The sequence below is a fragment of the Nicotiana tabacum genome, chromosome 13 (assembly GCF_000715075.1).
Source record: "Nicotiana tabacum cultivar K326 chromosome 13, ASM71507v2, whole genome shotgun sequence".
In the NCBI taxonomy this organism is placed as follows: domain Eukaryota; kingdom Viridiplantae; phylum Streptophyta; class Magnoliopsida; order Solanales; family Solanaceae; genus Nicotiana; species Nicotiana tabacum.
In genome coordinates this window covers 27,062,515-27,085,092 of record NC_134092.1, presented here as the reverse complement: position 1 = coordinate 27,085,092, position 22,578 = coordinate 27,062,515, and the positions used below count along the sequence as shown (strand labels likewise).

Sequence of the window (22,578 nt, the reverse complement as noted above, 5' to 3'; positions counted from 1 at the left end):
GTCGCTTATTATACTCTAATTTGCTACACTTTAATTGAGTTTGAGCTTTAATCACTAGTGTTTTGCACTAATTGTGTGTTTTATGCCTCGTAGGAGTGAATCTAAGCTATGTAGATATTATGGAGCTAATTCGAGTTATTTGGAGCTATGAAGTCTGAGTAAAAGTCCAAAGGATTAAGTCGGGATCGTGTTCGGGGGTCGAGGATCAATTCTGGACGTCAAAATTCAATGAAGAAGTGACTGCTGAAGAAATGAACTACTGGGCAATGTGCGACACACGGTGCGACGCACGGTACGACACATTAGTGTAATTTTATGTCAGAAATTTCCAAAGTTTAGAGACTGAGTTTTTTTTTAGTCTGACAGGAAAAAGTACTAGTGCGACGCATGGGGCGACGCATGAAAAGCAATAAGTTTGCAAGTTTTCCTATTTCGGCTAGGAAAGGAAGATTTCGTCTAGGCCCAACCCTACTTGGTATAAATACATAGAAAAATATTATTTTCTTACTTTTGACATCCTTTAGACATAGGGAGAGCACAGAGCCGCCATGGAGGCCGGAATTCATCATATTCCATCTTTCTTCCATCAAACTTAGTAATATTTACTTTTTCTTGATGATTTGTTATTTTGCTACCATGTCTATGTGGAGATAAACTCCGCATTCTAGGGTTGTGGTTTTCATGAATATTGAAGTTTATTAATTATATTACCGTTAATTTGAGTTATCATCTTTGGTTGTTTCTCTAATTTTGTGTATAATTGCTTAATTGCTTGGTCAGCAGTTGAGTTCTATTTATTATCTATGCTATGCTTGGGAAAGCCGTGTTTAGACTAGAGTAGAATTAGAGAGAGCTTGTTTCTGAACCCGTGGCTCGGGGCAAGATTTTGCAGTTAGGATAGAAATATACCTAACAATCTTGCTTAGTTGAATATCGTACTATATTCGTTCATGATAGATTCAAGACCATAGGAATATAAGGTTGATATAATATGGATAGACAGATAGTATTGTGGGAACATGCTATTTATATAAACGATCCGGTCATAGGTTCATAGGTTAGTATACTTTAACTTATTTTCTTCCATTTCCATCATTACCCATTAATTTCTAACCCTAACCTATATTCTTTCATGGTAGAAAATTAGGGATTTGGGAGGATTTGGGGTTTTTTGTAAGATTGACATTTTGACCTCAAATTGAGGTCGGATTTCGAAAAATATTACATAATCGGGCTCGGGGGTGAATGGGTAATTGAGTTTTTAGTCCGAACCTCAGGTAATTAAGTCAGGGTGTATTATAGCTATCAACACTTGAGTACCCACTCAATACATCCCGGTCAGAGAGTGACTTTGCCCAATTTAGCTTTCTCAAGTCCAAATGGGTGTTGAACAAAACCGTTGATACAAAGCTCAAGTCGGGTTTTACTATCTCTAGATTCAACCCTTTAATTAGGACTATCAATCTCTTGATTCACCTCAATTTCTTGTTAGCCAAATTTTCCTAGACTAAGTCTCTCTTTCTCAAGTAGAGACCATGTCAAATAGGCATGAGCTAATGTTTGTAACTATTAATTCTACAATTAAAAGTACGAACAAGGCTAAATAATAAACACCCAACCATAAACAAGCAATAAATCAAACACCCATTAAGTCTACACTCTAAGGTTGGGTCATAACCCTAGTGAAAATCTAGCTACTCATGCTTAAGACGGAAGAAATAGAAGAAGAAATGATAATTAAACCCATATTGATAACTAAAATAAAGAAATCTATGTTTAAAAAGCTCAAAATGGAAAAAACTACTAAAGAGAGTAAAGAAAAATGGCTACTGTAGCTGCCGATGTCAAAACTTTTTCTATAAAAGTGAAACTCTTCTATTTATACAGAGCTGGAATTTTCGGACAAAAATGCCCTTTCAGAGGTTCTGCGGCCGCACAATTCCATGTGCGGTCCGCACTTTGCTTCAACCTAACAGGATTAGAATCTTGCGGCTGCACAATTCGGAACCGCGGCCGCATCTCTCTCTTTCTACGGTCCGCACATTTCTGAGTGCGGCCGCACATGGCTCTTTTGCAGACCGCACAAATGCAACTGCGGCCGCGTAACTGATATTCTGCAGCCGCACAATAATTGTGCGGTCCGCACTTCCGTTGAACTTGATATGCAGGTTCTCTGAACTTTTGCTCTTGTCTAGCTTCTGTGGCCGCACATTTCATGTGCGGACCGCACTTCTCACAGACCTCTGATAAGTTCTTCTACACAATCTGCGATCGCAGATGATGTTCTGCGGTCCGTACTTTAAGCTTCTATGTCTGTTTTTGTCCTTGAGTTCAGATCACTCCTTCTTGAGTTGGATTTCATCTTGGAGGCTCATTTTTCAATATTCCTTCAATTAAGCATATTTCATCAGTTTTCGGGAACACAATTAAACGCTTTTGGACTAAAATGAAAGCTAAAAGGTGCTAATACTTTGTCAAAATCTCCACTTATCAACTCCCCCAAACTTAAGCTTTTGCTTGTCCTCAAGCAAATAATGTAATTCTCACTTCCACAAGTTAAAAGTTATTCCAGCTAATCAAAGATGCAACAATCACACATCAATTGGGACTAACAATTACCCACAACACTTTTGAATTATCAACAAGGCGATGAGTTGAGCTTTTAAGCACAAATAGTTCTAATGTGACACTTGAGCATCAAGAGTTGACTTTATTCATCAAGGAAGCTCGCTCTTTCATGTAGGTTATTGTGGATCCCAAACTCCTCCTCCTCTACTCTCTGTTAGCATATCTCACTAAAGAATATAGCACTCAATTCAAAGATTTGTGAAAGGTTCGCTCATCTCTCTCAAAAGAATGTCACAAGTACGGTTCTAAGTATCATATGCTTGTCCCTCATATAGATCACCACTAATTTAAGTTCACTCGATTTGAAATCACGTAGGACTTTTTTGCAATGCAATGAAGGCTTTTGGACTAACTAGAACGGGTTCATATTTCCTTAAGCACTCCACTTCCTCTTATCGGCTCATGTTTTGCCAACTCTTTGAGGCATTTTCTTTTCCTTAGGGGAACTAGAGAGACTTAACATCACTCTTTCTTGGTCATGATATTCATTTTCTCCTTCTTTTTTTTCTCCATGCTTTGCATCATTACTATTCTTTGAAATCCCTTCAACTCTTCAACTTATTCACTTTCTTTTTGCATTTTCTTTTTGTTCTTATTTTCTTTTCTTGCCTTTCCTTCTCTTCATTTCTTTTCTCTTATTGTGCCTTGATACCTTTTTCAAACTCCTCGTCTCTCCCCCAAACTTACATTTTTAGCCAATTATTTTACAAGAGTGTTAAGGAAAGTTCGGGTGCCAAGAGAGTGTCACAACAGAATGGGTAAAGGCTTGTAACATGGTGATCAAATAAGAAAGGTTTTAGGCTCAAAAGAGTTGACTAAGGATAACAACATTGGTGGGCCATGAAAAATTTCAAGCGGGTCAAGGAGAGCATACAATCACTTCTCAAGCCAAGCAAAACTTAAAATTTTGCCTAGAAACATATTCGGGGCAAGTTCTAGACCATTTGCACGGGTACATGGACTTGCAATAAAAATATCTCACCTCTCACGCAGCTGAATTGTTAAAAAGGATAGAGTCGAGGGCCCACAATGATCATATTCAAGATTAAAAATCACTATGGATCTACTAAACCACTCAATGATTGCTTAAGTCAATACAAGAGTCACAAGGTTACTAACTAGAGCTATTTCTTTCAAAAAACAAAATTATTTTTAACCATAAGCACATAGTTAAGTGTATTGGTACCAAGTGAAGCATGTTTGACTCTTTGAGCTTGACTCAATTAGGTCTTTTTATTCCTTATTACTACTATTCTTACCTAAACACCAAAAACGGACTCAATCCCTTAAGAAAGTTGTCACGCCATCCATCGTTGGAAAGAGTCACCTGGTTCACCCAAAAACTACCTTTGGAAAGAATCGTGGCATTAAAAAAACCAAAGGCTTATTGTCCACTCAAACATAAAAAGAAGCTACTAGATTAAAAAGAAGCTATTAGATTAAACAAGAAGCTACTGAATTAAACATTAACTAATAAGAAAATAAAATAAAAAAGCTATAAAGCAAGCTACTGCAAGCATAATGAATACACATAATGAGGGAGGAAAAGAGAAAATATATTCATCAATAGAGAAAGAAAGAGGAGAATCTATACATGATAAAAAGAAAAAGGAAAATGTTATCAGTTATTACAAACCAAATGTCAAATCATCCAAATATCAAATAAACCCCACCCTCCGAATAAAAGTAAGCATTGTCCCCAATGCTTAACAAAATAAGAATAAAGAAGGGTAAGAGTGAAAAGGACTCCCTATGTGGCTGTGTCCATAGCAGCGTCACCGCCTTCAGTCTCCTCTAACTAGATCTCATCATCCTCGGATCTGGGAGAACTGTGTGGGTAAACATCTGGCGCACCACCTCAGCACTGTTGGCATCTAGGTCTGGCTCCTCAGACTGGCCAGCTGGTGCCACTGGTGCTAATGGTGCTGCTGGATCTGTCTCCGTCAGCATATCAAATGGAAGGTCCCCAACGACTGCTATCTTGGTGACCTCTCTCCTCAGACAGTCTAATGATTTCTTGGATGCTTGGGATTTCTTCATCTTATTTACCTGCTTCCCAAGCTCCTCAATCACTGCTCCATATGCTACTAAAGTGTTCATGATGGTCTGCTGATTCTCCAAAATCTTCTTCAATGTATCCTCCGTTGTTGGAGGAATCTGGGGTGTCGGGGTGAATGATTGTGCTACAACAGCACTGGATAAGTCAGACAGCTTTGCAGTAACTGTCTGCATCCAGTTGTTGAGGCTTGCCAGTATCTGGGAGACTCGCAACGCAAATAGTGGATGAGTGGGCATAGGCACCGGCCTTAAAGTCGAGGTGGAGGGAACTGATGCTGAAGGCTCTGAAGAAGGAGGTGGAGGCATGGCAACTGTACTGGTAGAAGGCACTACTAAAGTAGAAGGCATGTCTGCTAACTCTGCAGCTACCATCAAAGGATCATCAGACTGGCCTACGGTAGTAGTCGGCTGACCTTTTTCTTTGGGTTTCCCCCACCCATCAAAGAATACCATGAGAAGGGTTTCTTCGCCCGCACCTTGGTATCAAAATCCCTCGGCTCCAACCCCGCATCCGTAAGGTACTCAGTGATAGTGTTTGGATACGGGTAAGAGGTGTCACCTTGCCTGGCGACCAAAGATATGTTGGGTGACATCACGGTACCCACATTGATTGGATACTCGGCCATGATAGAAGCGACTAGAACTGCCTTTGGAATCGGAAGATTTGTTTCATTTTGGCATGGATCTAGTCTGCTACATACAAATGTTTGCCATCCCTTTGCCTCAAAATTTAGGGTGTTCCGCTAAATAGGAACCCCTGCTGTGATCCAAACTGGACGTGGCCCCGGAGCTGCAAGAATCTCACCTAGCCATGGGCGAGCTGCATCACCCATAGCCAGCTTTTCCAAATATTGCACTGGCTCAACATCTTCAAATCCCAAGTAGGTGTTTAAGGTGTTCTACTTTCAGGTTCCTCACTTTTTCCACATTGGCGTAAAATTTCCGAGCCAAGTACTCTTTGGCATCTATCACACTTTTAGTGAACCGTGTCCAACCCTTCCGCTCCCGGAACTGTCTCGACATCGCCGGGTTATATCTATCAAGGTCTTTCAACAAGATCTGACACTCAAGAGTGAGCGATCTCGACGACTACCACTCTCTGAAACGAGAGAAGGCTGCAAGACTAACGAATCTATCTTCCCAAATTTCTTTCTTCTTCGGCCTCTCAAGTCCGTCTACTATGGTATCACCCTCTCGGCCATCGTCTGGGTGATCATCACATCTATTATGGTAGTAGGTGCATTGGGGGCATGTGTGGATGAAGGTTCCGAAGCCTGACTGTTACCTCCCGAACCCTCAGAAGTGCTCTCAGAAGAGGTAGGCTCGTTTCAAAGTTGGTATCTATCCTGAGGTAGTTGTGGATATGATTGCACAGCAGGCCGCTCTTGCACTGAGCCGCCCTCTGATACTTCCCGAGATGGGGCATATGAACTAGATTCGGAGGGCTTGAGCCGTCTTCCTCGGCCTATTGTGGCTTTTTTGTTGATTACGCCTTGGAGGGCGAGGGGTAAATTGCTTTTGCCTCTGCCTCTAGAAGGCTCACCCCTCCCCTTTGATGTGTCACCACGACCTCGGTATCTGAACATTTTCTGTAATAAGCAACAGCAGAAGTTAGTTATGGTTCAATTGTAAACAGGCATATAACACATTTTAGAACATGAATGCAGGGTGGAGAAGTGCGGTCCGCACAATTACAAGTGCGGCCGCAGATTGGGTTGTGCGGACCGCACAATTTTAAAGTGTGCCCGCAGCATTGAAGTGAGGCTGCACAATGGGCACCTGAAAATGGCAACTCTCTGAAGACATAGAATGCCCTGATCTGCGGCCGCACACACTTTTCTGCGGCCGCGATTGAATTTCTACGGACCGTACAATTTCAAGTGCGGTCCGCACAATCTTGCTTTACCAAAGCCCTAATCTTTACTTCTGCGGACCGCACATTTCAAAACTTAATCGGCAGAGTTCTTAGGGTTTCAATTTTATGCACAAATTGGACATTGTAGTATCACTTAAACATGAAAAACCAAATACCCATTCCCAACTAGCAACTAGGAGTTTACCTAACACAATTCACACCCCACATAGATATGAAATTGACAAATGGTCTAAAATAACTAACAAATTGTAAACTAAACTAAGAAAATTAAAGAACCCTAGAAATGATTTGAACATACCGGTGATGAAGTGGTGTTAAGGAGTGATCACAGATGCTCAATTAAGTGGCAGATGATTGAATCACTTGTGTGCAAGATTTTAGCCTTTGTTTTAATTTCTCAGAGATTGGAAAGTTTCAACAATAGCATTAGGGCTACTATTTATACTAATCAATTTTGGCTAAGGGTTCAATAGACGAGTGTGGCTGCAGAATTCCTTCTATTATCCGCACTCTCTTACCTGTTGTTCAAGTTCCCTTCGCTGATCTGCGGTTCGCATAATTAGCTGTGCGGCCGCAGATGTTGATGCGGTCTGTACATTTCCTTGTGCGGCCACACTTTGGCCATTTCTCTGACAAACAAACTTGAGAGAGTTTGCATTTTTCCATCTCAAATTGTGCGGTCCGCACAAGAATTATGTAGTCCACACAAGAATTGTGCGGTCGCAGTTGACTTCTGCTATAGCATTAAAAATTGTGCGGTCCGCACATTTTCCATACTTAGCCAATTTTTCTGAGCACAGTTCCTGCAACACTCTTCAAAACCAGTTAGTACAAAATAAGACCTATCTAAATAAAAAGAAACATGGGTTGCCTCCCAAGAAGCGCCTAATTTAACATCGCGACACGATGCAGATTACCATCATTTGAAATGAATTACCGCCACGACGTGGCCATCACCAACTTTTCCCAGATAATGCTTTACCCGGTGACCATTGACTCTAAACACCTCATCATTTTTATTCTTCAAGTCCAAAGCACCAAAGGGTGTCACACCCACAATCTCAAACGGGCCACTCCATTTAGACTTTAACTTTCCGGGAAACATCCGTAACCGCGAATTGAACAACAACAAAAGATCACCCTCTTTAAACTCTTTATTCCAAATGCAGTTGTCATGAAGATATTTCATCTTCTCTTTGTATAAGGACAAACTTGTGTATGCATGATACCGGAACTCATCCAACTCGTTCAAATGTGCCACCCTTAAGTTGGCGGTGACATCCCACTCAAGATTCAACTTCTTTAAAGCCCACATGGCTTTGTGCTCAACTTCCACTGGAAGATGACAAGCTTTTACGAATACCAACCGGTATGGAGACATTCTGGTAGGTGTTTTGTAATCCGTCCTATAAGCCCATACTGCATCATCAAGTTTCTTGGACCAATCTGTCCGGTTAGCATTCACTGTTTTGGACAAAATACTCTTTATCTCCCGGTTGGAGACTTCCACTTGACCGCTTGCTTGTGGCTGATAGGGAGTTGTGACTTTATGAGTGACACCATACTTGGTGAGTAAGGTGTCAAAAGATTTGTTGCAAAAATGCGATCCCCCATCACTTATGATAGCCCTTGGAGTACCAAATCTTGTGAAAATATTTTTCTTCAAAAATGCCACCACACTTCTCGCTTCATTGTTGGGGTAGAGCAACGACCTCAATCCATTTGGACACATAATCAACCACGATGAAGATGTAGGTATTTTCACAAGAACTCACAAAAGTACCCATGAAGTCAATACCCCACACATCGAAAATATTAATCTCCAAAATGGTGGTGAGGGGCATTTCATTTTTCTTCGACATTCCACCGGACCTTTAACATTCATCACAACGCTTGACTTGATCACTTGTATCCTTGTAAAGGGTGGGCCAATAGAAACCGCAATTTAGCACTTTGGTTGTAGTTCTTGCTCCACCATAGTGACCGCCATATGGCGAAGAATGATAGGCCCCAAGAATTTCAACTTTTTCCTCCTCCGGTACACATCTTCTAATCACTCCATTCGTACAAATCTGGAAAAGGTACAGTTCATCCCAATAATAGTATTGACAATCCCGTTTGAGCTTCTTCCTATGGTTTGAAGAGAACTCATTCGGGATGATACCACTTAATAGGAAATTTGCTAGATCCGCGAACCATGGCACCTCTTTCATTGAAATAGCCAAGAGTTGCTCATCGGGGAAGGAGTCATTAATTTCAAGGCCATCATGTGGCCTCCCCTCCTCCTCTAAACGAAACAAGTGGTCAACCACTTGGTTTTAACTTCCTTTGCGATCTTGGATGTCAATATCAAACTCTTGAAATAAAATCACCCATCTCATCAACCGGGCTTTGGAATATTTCTTGCTCATAAGATAGCGAAGTGCCGCATGATCCGTGCGGACAATGACTTTTGCACCCATGTACGGGCGGAACTTCTCCATAGCAAAGACAATGGAAAGGAACTCTTTCTCCGTGACGGTGTATTTGACTTGGGCACTATTTATGGTCTTACTAGCATAGTAGACCGGATGAAAAATCTTGTTGATGCGTTGCCCCACATCACTTGCATCGCACATGAGATCAAAAGGAACACTCCAATTTGGAGCGGTAACAATGGGAGAAGTAGTCAACTTAAACTTTAGCAATTCAAAGGCTTTCATGCAATCATCATTGAAGTGGTACTTAGCATCTTTCTCCAAAATCTTGCACAACGGGTTCACCACTCTAGAGAAATCCTTGATGAAACGCCGGTAAAATCCCGCGTGACCTAAGAAACTTCGCACGCCTTTTGCTGAAGTTGGAGATGGAAGTTTAGAAATCACCTCAATCTTTGCCTTGTCAACTTTAATGTCATTCTTTGAGATCTTGTGGCCAAGTACAATGCCTTCCTCGACCATGAAATGACATTTCTCCCAATTGAGCACCAAGTTTGTTTTTTCACATCTTGCCAACACTTTATCCAAGTTTGCGAGACAATCATCAAAAGAATTCCCGACCACCGAGAAGTTATCCATGAAGACTTCAAGGTAATCCTCCACCATGTCCGTGAATATCACCATCATACACCTTTGAAAAGTCACTGGTGCATTGCATAACCTAAATGGCACCTGCTTGAAGGCAAAAGTACCAAAAGGACATGTAAAGGTAGTCTTCTCTTGATCCTCCGAAGCAATAAGAATTTGGTTGTAGCCAGAATACCCATCAAGAAAATAATAGAAAGCACGGAATCTATCAAGCATTTGATCTAGGAAGGGAAGTGGAAAATGGTCCTTCCTTGCAACTTTTGTTGAGCTTACGATAGTCCATATACACTCTCCACATGGTCACTGTTATTGTTGGAATCAACTCATTCTTATCATTAGTGACCACCGTCATGCCCCCTTCTTTAGGACACATAGAACCGGAGAAGTCCACGAACTATCATAAATGGGATACACAACCCCGGCATCCAACAACTTGATGATCTCCTTTTTGACAACTCCTTGTATGGCTTCATTGAGTCTCCTTTGATGTTCAATAGATGGTTTGGCACCTTCCTCCAAGTTAATTTTGTGCATGAAAAATGCGGGGCTTATCCCCCGAATATCTGTCAATGTCCATCCAATAGCCTTCTTCCTCTTTTATAGCACCGCCAATGTAGAGTCTATGTGCATGTTAGTCAAACAAGAGGAAAGAATAACTGGTAAAGTAGAAGAAGGGCCAAGAAATTCATACCGAAGATGTGGAGGCAATGGCTTCAACTCCAAGATAGGAGGCTCCTCGATCGAGGGCTTTGTTGGAGGAGTTGTCCTATTTTCAAGATCCAAGGACAATTTGCGGGGCTCATAAGTGTACGACCCTATTCCTTGCAACGAGTTCACACATTCCATGAACCATCCATTTCGTCATCATCAAAGTTAAGCAAGACGACCCCCAATGTATCATCAACATTCATCACAACACTTGTTTCATATACAATCACATCAGTCACCAAGTCTATGAAAGAACACACCTATTTTCTATTGGGTTGTCGCATGGACTTACACACATGGAAAACCACTTTTTCATCACCAACCCGGAAGGTAAGTTCTACGGCTTCAACATCAACTACAGCCTTCCCCGTAACAAGGAAAGGTCTACCAAGAATAATCGGCACCTCATAATCAACTTCACAATCAAGAATGCCAAAATCCGCCGGAAGAATAAATTTATCAACACGAACCAATACATCTTCAATCACTCCCAATGGTCTCTTCATGGTGCGATCGGCAATTTGTAATCTCATAGATGTGGATCTTGGTTGTCCAATTCCCAAAGTCTTGAAACCCGAATAGGGCATCAAATTGATACTTGCCCCAAGATCATAAAGAGCTTTTGCAAACTTGGCACTCCCAATGGTACAACGAATCGTGAAAGCACTGGGATCCTCCAACTTGGGATCAATTGAATGTACAATTGCACTCACTTGATGAGTCATTTTTATAGTTTCAAAATTAATCGATCGCTTCTTTGTCACTAAATCCTTCATAAATTTTGCATAATCGAGCATTTGCTCCAAGGCTTCAACCAATGGTACATTGATAGATAGGTTCTTCATCATGTCAATGAACTTTTTGAATTGATTCTCATCATTTTACTTGGCGAGCCTTTGAGGATATGGAGGAAGAGGTCTAGGCATTGGTGCCTTTGCCTTTTGTACTACCGGTTCCGGTATGTCAACAATGTGATCCCTAGACGGGTTCACTTCCTCTTGAGCTTCCTCTACATTGTCATTAATATCAATCCGCACTTCCTTATATGCTTTCACCACATTGTCCGAGATCTCATCTTCTTGAACCACTTGCTCATCATCCACAACCTTTCGTTGATTCGAGGTGGGTGCATCCCCACCTTTTTCACTCCTTGTAATAACGGCCATGGCATGTCCCGTGTTGTTTCTACCCTTTGGGTTCACCACCGTGTCACTTGGTAGTGCCCCATTAAGACGAGTGTTTAGGGCTTAAGAGATTTTCCCCATTTGGACTTCCAAGTTTTGGATAGATGTATTGTGAGAGGCAAGTTAGGCATCGGAATCGGCATTTTTCTCCATCATTTGCTTAAACATATTTTAAATTCGTCCCATCTCATTGTTGGAAGAATTTGGACCATGGGAGGGATAAGGAGGTGGGTTGCTCGGTTGTTGATACATCGGGGGCCTTTGAAAATCCCACCCCCGATTGCCTTGATTATTGTTCCATCCCCCTTGGTTGTTACCTCCCCAATATCCTTGATTATTTCCACTCCAATTGGCTACCACTCCAATTTCCGTGATTATTGTTACTATTCCAATTCCCTTGATTGTTTCCACCATTCCAATTACCTTGGTTGTTAGAATTCCAATTCCCTTGATTACCTTGAGGTCGCCATTATTGTTGATTCGAGCCTAGAGATTTGTTTCTTTGTCCTTGAAAGTTGTTCACATATTGCATTTCCTCCTCTGGTTCATCGTAAGATTCATCTTGATCAAACCCATTATCTTCTTGCACATAATTCTCCACTCGGTTTTGCACTTGTGGACCTTTCAGCCTTCTTTTGTTCATCATCATACTAACTTCCTCCATGGCATTAACTTGCGTAGGATTTTGTACTTGTTGAAGTTGAGTTTTGGCTAATTGATTCATTGTGGTGGTAAACTCGGTAATGACTTGCCCGTGGTCATGCAATTCTTTATGTAGGTGAATCACGTTCAGATTACCTTGAGGAACATTTGCTCTACTTTGCCATGCCGAAGAAGTATCCTCCATTTTATCTAAAATCTCACAAGCTTCCGTATACGGCGTTGTCATGAAATTTCCACCGGCAAGTTGATTAACCACGCACTGATTGGTAGTATTGATCTCTCGATAGAAAGTTTGTTGAATCATAGCCTTCGTCATGTCATTATTTGGGCATTCTTTGACCATAGTTCGGTACCTCTCCCATATTTCATGCAACAGCTCATTGGGCTCTTGTTTGAATGCTAGAATCTCGTATCTAAGAGTAGCCATATGCCCAGGAGAAAAGGCCTAGCGAGTTCCTTTATTTTTTTCAAAGGTCGGTCCTTTTCTTTCCGTTGGAAATAAATTTCTCCGCCAATTCATCCCATGTATGGATGGAGTGATTTGGCAATCTTTCTAGACAATCCAAGGCTTTCCCCCATAGAGATAAAGGAAATAGCCTCAACCTTAAAGCAACCTCGGAGATGTTTGTCTGTTTACTCACCCAACAAAGTGTCCACAAACCCCTTCAAGTGTTTGTATGCATTTTGACTCGAAGCCCCGGTAAAGAATCCCCGTTGTTCTAACAATGTGAACATTACATTCGTGATATGAAAGTTGCCCACCCTAATGCGGGGCGGGACAATGGCACTTGCATACCCTTCATCCGGCAACACCCGGTGTGGAGCTGCTCTTGGTAGAGGTGGATGTGGAACTGGGATGTTGTCTTGATGTGCTCGGCCTCTTCTATTTGCTTGAGGTTCAAGAGGAACCTCTTCAACTTGGTCATCTTCAACGTCCACATCCCCCAAAGGCATATTTCCGAGTTGATCGTTGTTGTTTGCTATTATGGTACCTGCAATTGATTCACACAATTAGTAACAAGAAAGGAAAAGAAGACAATTCACACACAAAACCAAATATATAGCTAAATCCATTTTTATGCTTCCCCGCAACGGCGCCAAAAATTGATCTCGTCAAAGTTCACACCTCAATTCAAGGCTATGAAATGATCTATTGTAATAGTAATACACAACAAGGAGTCGGGGTCGAATTCCACAGGGAGCTAACGTTGGGATTTAGGAGTATAAATTGCAGTGTATGAGTATGAACTATCTCAAATTATACTTCCACAAATTGATGCGTGTTCTATGTCTATTCCAATTTATGATTGCAAGATTAAGTAAGGAAACTAAGAAATTATTTTTGTTGTTGTTTTTTAAATACTGCAAAAGGCCTGGGGGTATGACCTTCACCTAGGTGTTTGCCTAACAGGTTTTAAACTTTAAAGCTTGTTTTATTGGTCGGGGTATATTATAACTATCAATATTTGAGTACCCACTCAATACCTCTCGGCCAGAGAGTAACTTTGCCCAATTTGGCTTTCTCAAGTCCAAATGGGTGTTGAACAAAATGGTTGATACAAAGCTCAAGTCGGATTTTACTATCTCTAGATTCAACCCTTTAAATTAGGACTATCAATCTAATGATTCACCCCAATTTCTTGTTAGCTAAATTTTTCTAGACTAAGTCTCTCTTTCTCAAGTAGAGACCAAGTCAAATAGGCATGAACTGATGTTTGCAACCATTAATTCCACAACTAAAAGTACAAACAAGGCTAAATAATAAACACCCAACCATAAACAAGCAATAAATCAAATACCCATTAAGTTTACACTCTAGGGTTTGGGTCACAACCCTAGTGAAAATCTAGCTACTCATGCTTAAGACGGAAGAAATAGAAGAAGAAATGATAATTAAACCCATATTGATAACTAAAATAAAGAAATATATGTTTTAAAAGCTTAAAATGGCAAAAACTACTAAAAAAAGTAAAGAAAAACGGCTACCGTAGCTACTGATGTCAAAACTTTTTCTAAGAAAAGTGAAACTCTTCTATTTATACAGAGCTAGAATTTTCGGACAAAAAATGTCCTTTCAGAGGTTCTGCGGCCGCACAATTCCATATGCGATCCACACTTTGCTTTAACCTGACAAGATTGGAATCTTGCGACCGCACAATTCTGAATTGCGGCCGCATCTATCTTTTTCTATGGTCCGCACATTTCTAAGTGCAGCCGCACATAGATCTTTTGCGGACCGCACAAATGCAGCTGCGGCCACGTAACTGATCTTCTGCGGCAGTACAATAATTGTACGGTCCGCACTTTATTGAACTTGATATACAGGTTCTCTGAACTTTTTCTCTTCCCTAGCTTCTGCGGCCGTACATTTCATGTGTGGACCGCACTTCTCACAAATCTCTGATAAGTTCTTCTGCACAATCTACGGCCGCAGATGATGTTCTGCGGTCCGCACTTTAAACTTCTGTGTTTGTTTTTGTCCTTGAGTTTAGATCACTCCTTCTTAAGTTGGATTTCATCTTGGAGGTTCATTTTTCAATATTCCTGCAATTAAGCATATTTTATCAGTTTTCGAAAACACAATTAAATGCTTTTGGACTAAAACGAAAGCTAAAAGGTATTAATAAATAGTCAAAATCCCCACTTAAGAGCGCGCCGCAACGATTTGTGTATTTTATATTCCCTGTTGTATTGTGTTGGATTCGGTGCTTTCGTACGAGATTCTGAGGATTGGTATTTTTGGTTTTACGAGGGTTGAGTTTGCTTTCATCGGTTAACTACTTTACTGTTATTTCTTACGTTACTTTCCTATTGTTATTATTATTATACTGCGTACAGGTTATTGTAAGTGACCCGTCTTAGCCTCGTCACTACTTCATTGATGTTAGGCTCGGCACTTACAGAGTACATGGGGTTGGTTGTACTCATACTACACTCTGCACGTTTTGTGCAGATTTTGGAATCGGTCCCAGCGGCGGTCAGTAGATTGCTCGGATTGTTATCGGACGACGTTCGCAGCCCTGAAGTCCTCTTCTACCTTATCCTAGCTGTTTATTTCTTTTCAAAAAATTTTACTTTCATTCAGACCATTATCTATATTATTCTAGTCGCTCATGCACTTGTGGCACCAGTTCTAGGATTGTATCTAGATATTGCGGTTATTATGGTTTTTCATACAATATGTCAGTTCTATTTCAGTTATTACAATTTAATTGGTATAAATTAATTTGATTTGTTAAAAATAGCTAAAAACTATTCTAACGCTGGCTTGCCTAACAAGTAACACGTTAGGCGCCATCACAATCCCGAGGGTGGGAATTTCGGGTCGTGACAGAATACCTCATTTTTTAGTTTTTGAATTGAGAAAAATTGATGATTTCACCATCGAAACGAGAAACAGAAGAGATCCACTACACGACAACGCCTTACGGAGGGGACACGATTTTTGGGAGACGGGTGGGCTCCAATGGAGATTTTTGCATAAACAATGGGTGAGGGAGAGGGGGAGGGAGGACCGCTTTGATGGCATTTTGTCACGAGGAAGATGGATGGGCCATTTTTAATATAAGTATAGCGCATATATGCGATGCGCTATACCTACCTGTCTTTTCAACTTCAGGTATAGCGCATCTTGTATATGCGCTATACTTATATTTTGACCGATATTTAAAATTCAAATATAGCGCATGCAACCCATGTACTATACATAAAATGGTCACATATTATTTTTTTTATTTATTGCTTTAAGTCCAAAAAAATCACACTTTGGTTCCGGACTCTAATATATGTACATATAAAAAAAATGATCTTATATATATAATTTTATTGTTTATCGAAACCCCTTCCGTCTCCTAGCTGCGTCCATTATGAGAGGGTAAAGCTTTCAAGAGTGTATTCTTTTGTTTCAAGGGGGTACATATTTTTCTTAAACGTTGAAAATATCCTCTCAGTGTGCTACACTGCTACTGGTGCCGAATTCTAATATATTTCCTTTCGAGGTTGTAATTCGAAGAATTAGTGTATCTTAAAGTGGCCAGAAATTCAAAGAATAGAGGATGTGAAGAAAGAAGGATACGTGTAGCTCAAAGTGAGGTTGTTGCCTATTGGTTAGAGAAAAAAGAGAAATTAGTAAGCGAGATAGTAACACAAATAAACTGCTATAACTAGTTAAAGTATATGTATTAGTAGAAAAAAGGCATGACACGTGGATTATCATCAAGGTGAAAGGGCATGACATGTGGACATTTTCAATTAGACAAGTTAAAGAATTCAAGAAGGTACGGGAGAAACACCTCCGGAATATTTTAAAGAAAGGAACCGGCTCTGACAACTGGAAAAGAAGAAATAGGAGCGGAATGGATAAAGACCACTAAAGAGGGAAAATGCACGAATCTGTTATAAATAAGAAAGGGAAATCGACATTAATCGTGGTTACAGGAAATCTTCAGTCATAAGTGCTTCCGTTACAATTATATATGGTAACGGGTAATTAAGACAATTAATATCATTAACACGCACGAATTAAATAAAGAAATCGCTATAATTTGTGTACTCCTATATAAGGGCCTATTCCTCATTTAATTTGTAATGGTGTCTGATTTTTATTGAATATATGCAATTATTCTTTACTTTATTCATAAGCTTCCAACCGCAATCTTAGATTAGATTATCAATCAACTTCGAATTTTCTTTCCTTATCAATTATTTCCATTATTTGTTTTATTCTTCAAATTATTGAGAAAGTGAAGTAAATTTTTGTTATCAGTAACCCGATTTCTTCTTGATATTAACTTTGACCGAGAAATCTATTTTTAGGTTAAACAAATTGGTTCCGTTACCGGGAATCTGATAATCTGTTCACTTTTCAAACTTCATTGTTAACGACCAAATATGTCAACTGCTAACGAGAACAACCAGCTGAATCAAAAAGATGGAACTCTACCACATCACACACCTACGGGAAATCATCAACAATCCCGTGAAAGTTCACCTGAAAGGTCTGCTTCACGCACTGATGGTCAACATAGAGGCGACCAAACCATTGAGCAGGATGCTCTGAAGCAATTGATTGCATAACATGTGAACGATGCATTGCAGGAACGCAACACAAACTCCTCCACCAGTTAATACAATAACTTTGGAGAATCTGCGTTCGGTACTTGATAACTCTGGAAGTGGAGAAATGCCCAATGAATCTCGTGATAGCGGGTCAGGTACACCAAATAATTCTAGTTTACAAAGTTAAGTGCTAACTTAATAGGAACAGTTGAAGGAGCAAACTGAGCGTATAGAGCAAATACTTGGCGTACCTCCCGTGATCAAAGGTGTGGATATTGACAAGTATTCACAATAAGCCTGGAAGCCAAGTGTAGCACCTTTGCCGATTCCCAAAAAGTTTAAAATGCCTGATATTTCCAAATATGACGGGACATCTGACTCCCGAGATCACGTAACCGCGTTCACTACTAGCGTGAAAGGCAATGATTTAACCAAGCACGAGATTGAATCAGTTATGGTTAAAACATTTGGCGAAACTCTCACGAAAGGAGCGTTAATATGGTATTCTCTCTTACCTAGAAATTCCATTGGTTCTTTTGCTGAGCTTGCATATTCGTCTATAAAGGCACATTTGGGGGCTCAAAAAGTTGAAAAAAGGATGGAAGATATATTCAAAGTTAAACAAGGGAGTACATAATTGCTCAGAAAATTCGTAGATAGATTCCAACGAGAGAGGATAATACTGTCGTGAGTACCTAATAACTGGGAGGCTATGGAGTTTGCGAGCAACTTGAACGAGAAAAGTTCAGAAGCCACGAGGAAGTTGAAAGAAAGTTTGCGAGAATTTCCTGAAACAACTTGGAACTATGTATAAAGTCGATATAGCGCGAAGTTGTTGATAGAAGAAGATACAATTACACAGCCAAGTTTTGACGAAAGAAAAGGTTCGAGATGCTCGGAATCAGAGAGAAGGTCCAGTAAAAACAGGTTCGAGCCTTACATGGGACCCGTGGGGAGAGATTCTCAATCTAAACAAGAGAATGCACGGTTTGATTCAAGATCAAGGCAAAAAGAGACGAGTTCTTCATCCAGGTTCAAAAAGGAACGAGATACTTGAAGCAATGATTCTGGTACTCAAGTAAGAATAGGAGATTATAGCTTTAACATTAGCACCTCTGAATTGATGGTTGTTCTAAGAGGGATGGGAGATAAGGTGCGATGACCGAAAGAAATGAGATTATATCCAAATAAAAGGAACCTAGATCTCTGGTGTGAGTTTCACCATGATCATGGCCACAGAACAGCAGATTGTAGGCTTTTACAAGGAGAGGTCGAACATTTACTAAAGCAAGGTTATCTTACTGATCTATTCAATGAGAAAAGGAGACAACCATACTTGAAGAATAGACAAGAACCCCCAAAGCCTCTATCACCAAAGAGAATAGTCAACGTCATAACTAGAGGAGATGAAGTCAATGGAGTAACATACACAGCCACGAAAAAGACATCAAAAGTTACTGTCACTCACGGAAAGCGAGTTCGCTAAGTCTTGGATGGTGACAGTATAACATTTGATGATGAAGACGCGGACGGCTTGATGATTCCTGATAATGATGAACTAGTAATATCTTTGCTTGTATATGATACTAATGTAAAACGAGTTTTGATTGACCCAGATAGCTCAGTAAATATTATTTTATTGAGGGTAGTAAATGAAATACAAGCTAATGACAAGGTCATACCAAAGGCGCAGTCTTTGTCTGGATTTGATAACTCAAGCGTTTTTACGAAAGGAGAAGTTGTACTAGCCACGTTTGCAGAAGGAGCCATCAATGATACAAAGTGCCATGTAATAGATGCGGATATAGCCTATAATGTAATCTTGGAAAGGCCATGGATTCATGATATAGATGTTGTCCCGTTCTCATTGCATCAAGTTATCAAATTCCCTTCACAGTGAGGAATCCGACGAATTCGCAGAGATCAACAGGCTTCACGAAGTATTAATTCGGTGGTGGTTTCAAATACAACAGCAAACGATGCAGATACAAAATAACAATTAAAGAATTCAGTTGAATACACTCTTGTTCATACCTCAACTGAAAATACACAAGGGTAGACTCATGTTGATTCAAGACCCAACGTGATTCAAGAGCCAAAGGAAAATGAGAACATTAAAACAACTGCGGAGGAGCTCGAAGCTGTAATATTATTTGTCCACTGGACAGACAAAAAAGTTTACATCGGAGCAAATTTGATCCCGAAATTGAAAGGTAAGTTAATTAAATTTTTACGTGCTAACGCAAATTACTTTGCTTGGTCGCATTCATATATGACAGGTATACCACTAGAGGTGATGATTCATTAGCTAAATGAGGATCCATTACACCCATCTGTCAAGCAAAAGAAAAGGAAGCAATGGGCCTTCAAAAATCAAGTGATCTAGGATGAGGTACAAAACCTTTTGAAAATTAGTTCAATACGAGAGGTAAAGTACCCTATTGGTTAGCTAATATTGTTGTGGTTCTAAAAAAGAATGAAAAATGGCAAGTCTGTGTAGATTATACTGATTTCAATAAGGCTTATCCTAAAGATTCATTTCCTTTACCGCATATATATCAATTAATTGATTCTATCGTAGGGCATGAGCTTTTAAGTTCTTTAGATGCATATTCTGGTTATAACCAGATAAAAATGGACCCTCTAGATAAGGATAAAACTCCGTTTATCACAAACAGGGGGACTTACATCTACAAAGTCATGTCATTTGGTTTGAAAAATGCTAGAGCCACATATCAGGGATTGGTGACCAAAATATTTTAAGAACACTTGGGAAAAACTATGGAAGTCTACATAGACGATATGTTGGTCAAGTCAACACATACGGGGGATCATTTTCAACATTTGTCTGAGAATTTTAAAAGTCTCTGCAAGAACAACATGGAGTTAAATCCAGAAAAGTGCGCTTTTGGCGTGGCTTCGGGTAGGTTTTTAGGTTTTCTTGTTTCTAACAGGGGTATTGAAGTAAATACCATGTAGATAAAAGTTGTTGAGGAAATACCAGATATACTCACGAGCAATAAAGAGGTGCAAAGACTAGCCTGCAGAATAGCGGCTCTGGGAAGGTTTATATCAAAGTCATCGGAAAAATGCTTTAAATTCTTCTCAGATTGAAAAAGCAAAATCAGCTTGAGTGGACTCGCTGAAGGACTTAAAGACGTATCTATCAAATCCACCTTTGTTAGCAAAACCAAAAGACGGAGAGAGATTGCTCATTTACCTTGCTGTGTCAGAAGTAGCGATAAGCGCGGTATTGGTACGTGAAGATAAAGGTAAACAATCTTCAATTTACTATGTTAGTAAGTCTTTACTAGATGTTGAGACACGGTATCCTCACTTAGAAAAACTTGTTTTTGCTTTAATTATGGCATCAAGAAAGTTACGACCTTACTTTCAATGTCATCCTACTTCTGTTATAATTATTTTCCCACTAAGGAACATATTGCATAAACAGGAACTATCCGGTAGGTTAGCTAAATGGGCAATAGAACTCAGTGAATATGATATTATATATCAGCCTAGAATCTCAGTAAAATCGCAGGTGTTAGCAAATTTTGTAGCAGATTTTAGTCTGAACCTATACAAATATTTATCGGAGCTAATCCGGGGACTTGGACCCTATTTACTAACCGTTCTTCAAATGTTAAAAGAGCAGGTTTGGGTAATGTTTTAATTCTTCCTTTGGGAGAAGTCATAATACAGGCAATAAAATGTTACCCAATTACTAACAATAAAGCACAGTATAAAACTGTGATTTCAGGCTTAGAACTCGCACGAGAGATTGGTATTGAGCAAATTGTGATAAAAAGTGAGTTGCGGCTGGTAGTCAATCAAATACAAGGGACTTAAGTGGCAAGAGAGACACGAATGCAACAATACCTCAAAAAGTACGAGAATTGCTTAGACAATTTCAGACAGGGAAAGATGTGCAAATACCCAGGGAGGAAAATGTAGAAGCAGACGCATTAGCAAATCTCGCATCTGTCACTGATGCAACAAATGCAAAAAAGTTGTTGTGGCACATTTATTTCATTCAACACTCGACCAAACCAAGAGTGAGGTAAATTTCAATAATTTAACTTGGTATTGGAGAAACGAATTTGTGAACTTTTTGCAGTATGGTTTTTTGCCTAAGGATAAGAAGAAATCCCAATTGTTACAGTTGAAAGCTACTCAATATTGCTTAATTCGCAGAAATTTATATCGCAAAATGTTTGGTAAACCTTTAGCATGATGCCTTGGACCATCAAAAATGGAATATATAATGAGAGAAGTATAAGAGGGGAACTATGACAATCATGTCGGGGGAAGATCGTTGGTGAAGACATTAATAAGGGCGGGATATTATTGGCCAAAAATAAAAGAAGAAGCGAAAAACTTTGTAGCCAGGTGCGATAAAGGCCAACGATATGCCAATAATATGCATCGACCGACAAAACTATTGCATTCAGTCATATCACCATGACCCTTCATGAAATGGGGGATGGATATCAAAGGGATTTTGCCTCAAGCTAAGGGAAAGGTACAATTCTTGTTAATTTTAACCGATTATTTCTCGAAATAGGTAGAAGCAGGTGCCTTTAAACAGGTGCGAAAAAGGAAGTTATGGATTTCATTTGGAGAAATATTATATGTCGATTTGGAGTTCCAAAGGAGATCGTCTGTGACAATGGCCCACAATTCATAGGTGCGAAAGTCACCGATTTCTTTCAAAGCTGGCAGATTAAATGAATCACTTCTGCACTTTACCACCCAATGGCTAACGAGCAAGCTGAGCAGACAAACAAGGTTATCATTAACAACTTAAAAAATCGATCGGAAGAATCAAAAGGCAAATGGACAAAAGTACTACCAGGTGTGCTATGGGCTTACCGAACAATGGCGAAAACTAGTACAGGCGAGACCCCATTTTCACTTGTGTACGGAACGGAAGCTTTAATTCTAGTAGAGATAGGTGAACCAAGCACAAGGTACACATATACCACTGAAGCAACAATGAGGAAGAGTTACGGGTAAATTTGGACTTGGCAGAAGAAAGGAGTGAAGCAACACTAATTCGGATGGCAACTCAAAAGCAGATGATTGAACAATACTATAACAGGAAGGCTAACTTGAGGTACTTCAAGATTGGAATTTCGTCCTCAAAAAGGTGTTCCGGTCAACAAAAGTGGCAAATGCTAGAAAGTTGAGTCCAAATTGGGAAGGCCCGTATAGGGTTAGAAGCATTGCTGGAAAAGGAGCATACGAGTTGGAAACCATGGATGGCAAGGTGTTATCATCACATTGGAATTCAGTCTATTTGAAGAAGTATTACTTCTAAAAGAAGTTAATATCTACG

General features: G+C 39.9%; 1 protein-coding gene across 1 annotated transcript; it reads left to right on the top strand.

The window, feature by feature from the left end:
- Positions 1-18,777: 18,777 nt before the first annotated feature.
- Positions 18,778-19,140, top strand: LOC142168040 (uncharacterized). The gene has a single exon (XM_075228693.1). The coding sequence runs from the start codon at positions 18,778-18,780 to the stop codon at positions 19,138-19,140; it is 363 nt and encodes a 120-aa protein (XP_075084794.1).
- The last annotated feature ends 3,438 nt before the right edge of the window (positions 19,141-22,578 follow it).

Excerpts from the sequence above, each read along its gene's own strand:
- LOC142168040 (XM_075228693.1), top strand. The coding sequence starts at position 18,778 with ATGATTCCTGATAATGATGAACTAGTAATATCTTTGCTTGTATATGAT.